General features: G+C 39.8%; 1 protein-coding gene across 4 annotated transcripts in view; it reads left to right on the forward strand.

The window, feature by feature from the left end:
• The window catches only part of R3HCC1L (R3H domain and coiled-coil containing 1 like), a 104,938-nt gene extending 100,773 nt beyond the window's left edge, over positions 1-4,165 (forward strand). For all 4 annotated transcript variants that reach the window (XM_007963781.3, XM_007963780.3, XM_038009417.2 and 1 more), the window contains one exon: positions 3,358-4,165. In XM_007963781.3, the coding sequence (XP_007961972.3) occupies positions 3,358-3,425 (68 nt within the window). In that variant the 3' untranslated portion in view covers positions 3,426-4,165. The remainder of the gene's footprint in view (positions 1-3,357) is intronic.
• Positions 4,166-6,549: the final 2,384 nt, after the last annotated feature.

Genomic DNA, 6,549 nt, shown 5'->3' on the forward strand with positions numbered 1-6,549 from the left:
TATTTTCTTGGTGTCTTTTCTCCCCTGATGTCTGAAGTTCATTTCTAACTACATTTTTTTTTTTTTTCATTTTAATGTGACTTTTTTTCTGTGATGTAGCATTTACTCATTTTTTGGTGTCAATTGCTGTTTATTAAACCTACTACCTTTGCCTAGATCAGAGATGAAAATGTTAACCTAGGACTAACTAACTGACCAGGTCACCAGCTGTTGCTAAATAGTACATGGTTCCTTGTGTTGACACTTAATACATTGATAATTATTCCACACTCTAGAGTTAAATGCCCCCTTATTGGATTCAGACTGTATTTTTCCATATATTATGATTATATAAATATTTGGTAAACTTAAAATCTAAAACTTTGCTAAAATTAAGAGGTTAGATTACTTCTCCTTGATCTACTACATCTGTCCCTCTATAAAAGAAGGGAATAAGATTCGTTTGACCAGACGTGTTCTTCACGAAGCATGTTGTCTCTTGTTCTGTAGGTGACTACAGTAGATTTTGTGATTATTTTTCATAGACCTAGAAGTAATTTTGAAAGTCTTTAATTTACATCCTCTGTCTTTGCTTTTTTTAAAACATGACACCAAACTGGCCCTTTTACAATCTTCAGGGCTTCACATTCTCTTACGTAAAGTCTTGACTGCACTGTGATTGCAGGCAGCTCATTTAATATAGTCATTTCTGTTGATTGATTTATTATATTGGAGAATGAAAGTTTTCAGGGCCAGCCGATGTGAATGTTTTAGGTCAATCACTTTGTGCTGAATTTTCCATTTTTTCTTAATTCCTTGCCCTCATGTCTACTGTTGGGCTTTCTCTTGATTGATTCTTTTAATTATTGGAGGTCAAGTTAGTAGGAGCTTTCTTTCATGCAGTTTATCAGCTATTATCTGCTTTCCTTTCTCTTTAATAAAGGGACATGTTTCTTTGTCTTTCTGTTCATACAGTTTTTTTTCGTATTTTTTCCCTTGTAGATATTTCAGATGTCAGGATAGTAGAAGGTGTGCTGGTGAAGAATTAAGGATCTGGGTCCTAGATTCAATTCTTTCACTGGCTGTGTAACCTTAGGCAAGTCATTTCAGCTCTCCGAGCTTCTGTTTCCTTATCTTTAAAATAAAGAAATTATTATTTCCTGTCCTGACCTACATTTCTCTATTCTATTCATGTTCTTGTATTTCTAAATTTACACCTCCCATTTTCACTATTTCTTTGTGCTTCTCAATTTGTCTTCCTACTCCTACTAGTTTTTTCATATGGCTTACCATTAGAATCTACTTACTTTTATTAGAAAGTGTTGGGAAATGTTTCAGGTCGGGCACAGTGGCTCATGCCTATCATCCCAGCACTTTGGGAGGCTGAGGCGGGCAGATTACCTGAGCTCAGGAGTTCAAGACCAGCCTGGCTAGCATGGCGAAACTGTGTCTCTACTACAAATACAAAAAAATTAGCCGGGCATGGTGGCACATGCCTGTTACTCAAGAGCTACTCAGGAGGCTGAGGCACGAGAATCGCTTGAACCCAGGAGGCGGAGGTTGCAGTAAGCCAAGATCACACCACTGCACTCCACCCTGGGTGACAGAGTGAGACTCCAGCTCCAAAAAAAAACGAAAAAAAACGAAAAAAATTTCAGAATTCTGAACTTTCCAGATTTTAGAAAGCTAATATGGTATCTGTGTCTTATAACACCAAAATCAAGACACATTAATATTTCTGCAGCAGAGTGTGTGACTGTTCACATTAAATGGGATATGTTAAGACTATAAATGGCTTCGTATCCTTTCAGGTTAGATTTGCCTCCATCAATTAATTTTGGCCCCAAAAAGAAAGCAGTAACTTTGTTTTCAGAATTGTTTTGATTTTGGAATTGTGTGTTATGGGCAGTCATATTTTTCTACTGCTCTTGGATCTCTTCCATCTTCTCATATTACTCTTATGATTTAAGTTCCACACCTTATTGAAAAATTGGAGTTCTAATAATTTACTTTTCTGGTTTCTTCATTTTTCCTTGGGATGTAGAACCAGATTTTGATTGCTTTCATCCATTGCCTTTAGATCCCCTCCTAACTTCTCCATGTTTGTAAGAATCAAGACCATGCTGCCTTCCTAAGAAATTCTGGAATCCTTTAGACCAGCCAGTTATCCTTTGTGTCTCCTAGGGAACCCCAGTGCAGTTCAAGCCTGCCTCAGTTCCAAGGCACTCTACCAGCCTTCATTCAGTTTGCAATTTGCAGACCACTGTTTTTTGCCTCAACTTTGCTGCTATATTCAGATAATGCCACAAGATGGTGCCCAAATAGCAGTGAATTTCTTTTTCTCATATTTCCAAGTGCCAGTCAGCTTCATAACCAACTTCTTTGCCCTTAAAGTGTAGTCAGATATAGGGTAGGAATGTTGTAAGGGATTCTGCTGATGAGGAAAGATATATCAGAATAGCAAGTGTTTATTCTAAATTCATCTCGATTTCTGTAATCTCCCTGATTCATGACTTGCTGAATCTTATACAAGCATTATCAATTTGGAACAATAAGAAGGAAACATTTAGGCTTACCATCTATCATGTAGGCTTATCACCATTTTATGGTTTCAAGATAAATGACTAGCCATGCAATTGGAACTGGTATTGTGGCACCTAAAGGAGTGCTTGAGTCACCAGACTGTTGTATGGTCCATATTTTCTCAGACCTTGGTGAAAGTGTTAAATGGAGAACCAAGCTTCCATATTAAAAATTGAAGATAGATTATCCAAATTTGTATATTTTTTGTTTTTAAAAATAGTTTTAGTTTTCCATATTGTAATTGTATATTCCAGAAGATTTCTGGCTCCTGGAAGTGCTCTGAAAATACTGAAATTTGGTTTGCCTCTGAAATATTTTTTCAACAAAGTTGTAGAGGGGAGATACGAGTAAAGCCCAGGGGCTACCATTTCCATTTAAGCAACAAAATAGAATATCAATACATATCCTTGATACCTGTTGAAATATTTATAAAGATCAGTAAGCTGGGAATAATGGGCAATTGTGTTGAAGCACTAAACATAGTTGAAAAGTAGAATTTAAATATGTATTATCAAGACTGGAATCTGAGTCCTACTAGATTCTGACTTATTCCATATACTTCTATTAGCCTCAGATATTTTTTATTATATAGTAATAAATGTAATGACTTATAGTAGTATCATTTTCACTTACAAAGCACTTAGGAAGTTAAAGGAATTAACTCTTGGAATCAGGTAAGAGAGACCAAGATATCCACTTGTCTCATGACGAAAGTTTGCCTTGTAATTTGGATTAAGGGAAAGTCATTGATTATATGAAATAGACAACCATGGTTAACACTGCTCTTATTTACAGAGAGAAAGCGGTTGGAAGCCAAGCAACGAGAAGACATCTGGGAAGGCAGAGACCAGTCTGCAGTTTGAACATCACTCAATGAAAGGGATAATTCCATGAATCAGAAAATGTTTCCATAGTCTTCAGATAAGAGGATCCTTCCAGAGCTCTGTGTACATGCAGATGTGCATGTTAAAGAGATAAAGTGATTGAGACAAGGACTGACTGGGTATAGAAGGAAGACAGACTCCTGTCTTTACTCCTAAATGCAGTTCTTTGGAATCACCCTACTATGATGGGCATAGTAGGGAGCCATCAACTAGGAAGAAACGTGGGAGATGTGAATTCCAGGAGTCCCCTGGACAGGGCAAGTCATGTTAGTGTGGGTCACACTTCCAAGATACTTAAAGCAAATGCAAAATAGAGCAGAGGATTCAAACCGCAAGAATGGGAGATTTAGGCCCTGCAAAGGCAGAGCATTCCTTAGTACCTCACAAAACAGAATAATACTGGAGGCAGAGTAGGGGGTGGATAGAGAGTGGTTAGTACAAAGAGACAGAACAATGTCTGGTTTACTTGGCCTACACAGAATCTACACTGCTGGTTCCAGAACTCCAAAGTTGGTGAACTATAGGAGATGTGGGTAGTTAGACTCCAAAGTTTATACTGAGCTCAGTGCCTGGGACCGTTCCAGCTATACTGCAGCCAGGGGGGATGCCAGCTTCATTCCTCAGAGTAAACCAACCTTGGGAGCTGTGTGCCAGTTCCAGTGTAAGCAGTAATACCATGTTGTAAGAGCGGACATTAAAGCCCATTTTATGACATATCACTGTGGTGTTTGTTGGGTTTTGTCATTCCAACAAGAAATAGGAGAGGAGCTTTCTTCTTATCCTCATGCCTATAATGCTGTGCATAGGTTAAATGGATCTGTTGTTTTTCTTGAATCCCAGTGAGTAGAGAATTGATCTCTCTGCCTCAGTATACTACAAAAGTGATTATCCTGGGACTGGTATCTGGTAGCTCCTCTCCCCTTCATATCTTCCTTGTGCACCCTCATTCCAACCTTTTTCTTGCCTTCTGCCATCTCTGCAACTCTGATACCCTGAAGAAGACGTGGCACGCCAGCGTGTTCTTGGTATGATCTTCTCAACCTATGCCAGAGGTACTTGGCAAGCAGTACCAGACCATCCATTACGATGACAAGCAGCCAGGATAAAATAAACACCTCTGGGCACTGAGAGATTTCCTAAAGGATGTGGACAAGTCAAAGCCATCAACTCAGGCTTTATCCATCTCATATCTGCATTCTCAGTGTTTTTGGAAAGTAGTTCCGTGCTGAAGAAATGGTAGCACTAGACCTTAGGGTGCTGAGGTGGCAAGAAATAGTGGCTCATTGTGCTTTCAACTAGGGCAACAGCCTCATGTTTTAATGATTTAGTGCCCATGACAATGATGGATTATTAGCATTATCTAGAACATGGTGGAGTAGGGCTCTATTCAGATGTTTTTCAAATGACACTAGCCTTGGATCTTGATCCTTACCCAACTATGCCTGCTGCTATTGAGATATTATAGCCTTCTCCCAGTTCCTCAGCATTGTTTTCCTCGTTCGTGGTCAGTTCTACTAGTGTCCTTTGTTCATGTTCAGTGACTCCATTCCAAATTTAAAGTTGTTCTCTTGACCCTCTCCACTAATACTTTGTCCAGGTGCCCCTCTCTTTGGCTTTTAGCAACAAGACTTCTGCTCTTTGTCTTTATGGAACAGACTTATCTAAGATAGTTCTGTTTGAACAGTACGGCTCCATTTGAAAGGAAATGCAGGGAATTGTAGCCTGACTTCATACTGAATGGTATACCTCTGAGTTATACCTTTGCTCTGTTTTGATTCTTCAAGGTCAAGAGTGACCTTGGGCAGTACAAAAGAGATGACTACTCCTGTCATTTGTCTGTGAGGATGCCTCTTTCTGGCTACACTTTAGCTTTTAAAGGCATTGTTAGTGGTAACATATAGCCCCATGTTTATTTCCCAGTTTTCTTGTAATCTTCATAATTTCAGTAACTTACTTTGGTTCTCATTCTAATGCTGTATGCTAGTAGTCTATCCTGTTTTTCAGCCAATAGTCAGCCACCTCTTTCAGATTTATCCTTATAACCAGACCCAGAGAAAGGATTTTTTTTTTTCCCGCCTACACTTGAAAATTATGGAGTGTTGCTGCTTCTACCATTAGTAGAGAATGTGCTTTTTAGTTACATTATTCAAGCAGTTGGGATTGATGTATGCTAGCTGGAGGTAAGAGCTCCTGCTATGACCCAGCACAGACTATATTGAGCTTTTCCAGATGGGAAATAAATCCTTGGGCACATCCAAGCCATGCTTTCTCAAGATGAGTTAGCTGGAGAGCACCCTGTAGCTGCCACTGGCGCCCTTGTTAAATACTCAGGAAGATAGCTAATGTACTCTGCTGTGCATATGTGTTGAACATCTAAATCTCAGGATTACCTGGAATTTAGTAGAAAAGTACATTTCCCATGAGGTCTGATATGCTCTTCATAGAGTGAAAGTCTTTGTAGAATAAAGGTAAGTTAGGCTTCTGAAGAGTAAGCTGACATTCTTAGCACCTTAGTGTCTCTGAGGCTAAAGTATGCTGAGGTGAAAGTCTTCTGACATTTTTGGTTCTGCCTGGAATTTGGTGGTTGGTATTCTGTTAACATTTCTCATCTAGTTATAAGTCATGCCAGCCACCAGTCTTCCCATGTCCTTCCCTTTCAGCTCAGAGTTGTAACAGCACAACCCTTGTATGGCCTTTTCCAAGAATTAGAACTGACTGCACCTATCAAACGTGTGATGTGGCAGCAAGGCTGAGACCAGAGCCGGTGGCTGGCTGCCTGGCCTGCTTTTTTGGGCTCTCTTAGAAACTGAATCCAGCAAGCAGCGGCGGGTAACCTCCCTGCCTGAATCTAGTCATCAGTCACCACATGCTCCCCTGCTAGCTGCACATTCTTTCACAGACCATTAGCTGCATGTGTGAGCATAATGTTGTTACTGTTTGGGGGATGCTTGCTGGATCCAACAGGAAATCAGTCCTTCCCTTGTTTACCTAAACTGTCATGCCAAAATATAATGCTCCCTCTGCCTAATGAAGGAGACGAGGGAGTTGAGGAGAGGTAAGGTCGGGGAGAAGGAAGAAAGCACTTCTTTGTATTCACAGAGGG

The sequence above is a fragment of the Chlorocebus sabaeus genome, chromosome 9, assembly GCF_047675955.1.
Source record: "Chlorocebus sabaeus isolate Y175 chromosome 9, mChlSab1.0.hap1, whole genome shotgun sequence".
NCBI lineage: Eukaryota > Metazoa > Chordata > Mammalia > Primates > Cercopithecidae > Chlorocebus > Chlorocebus sabaeus.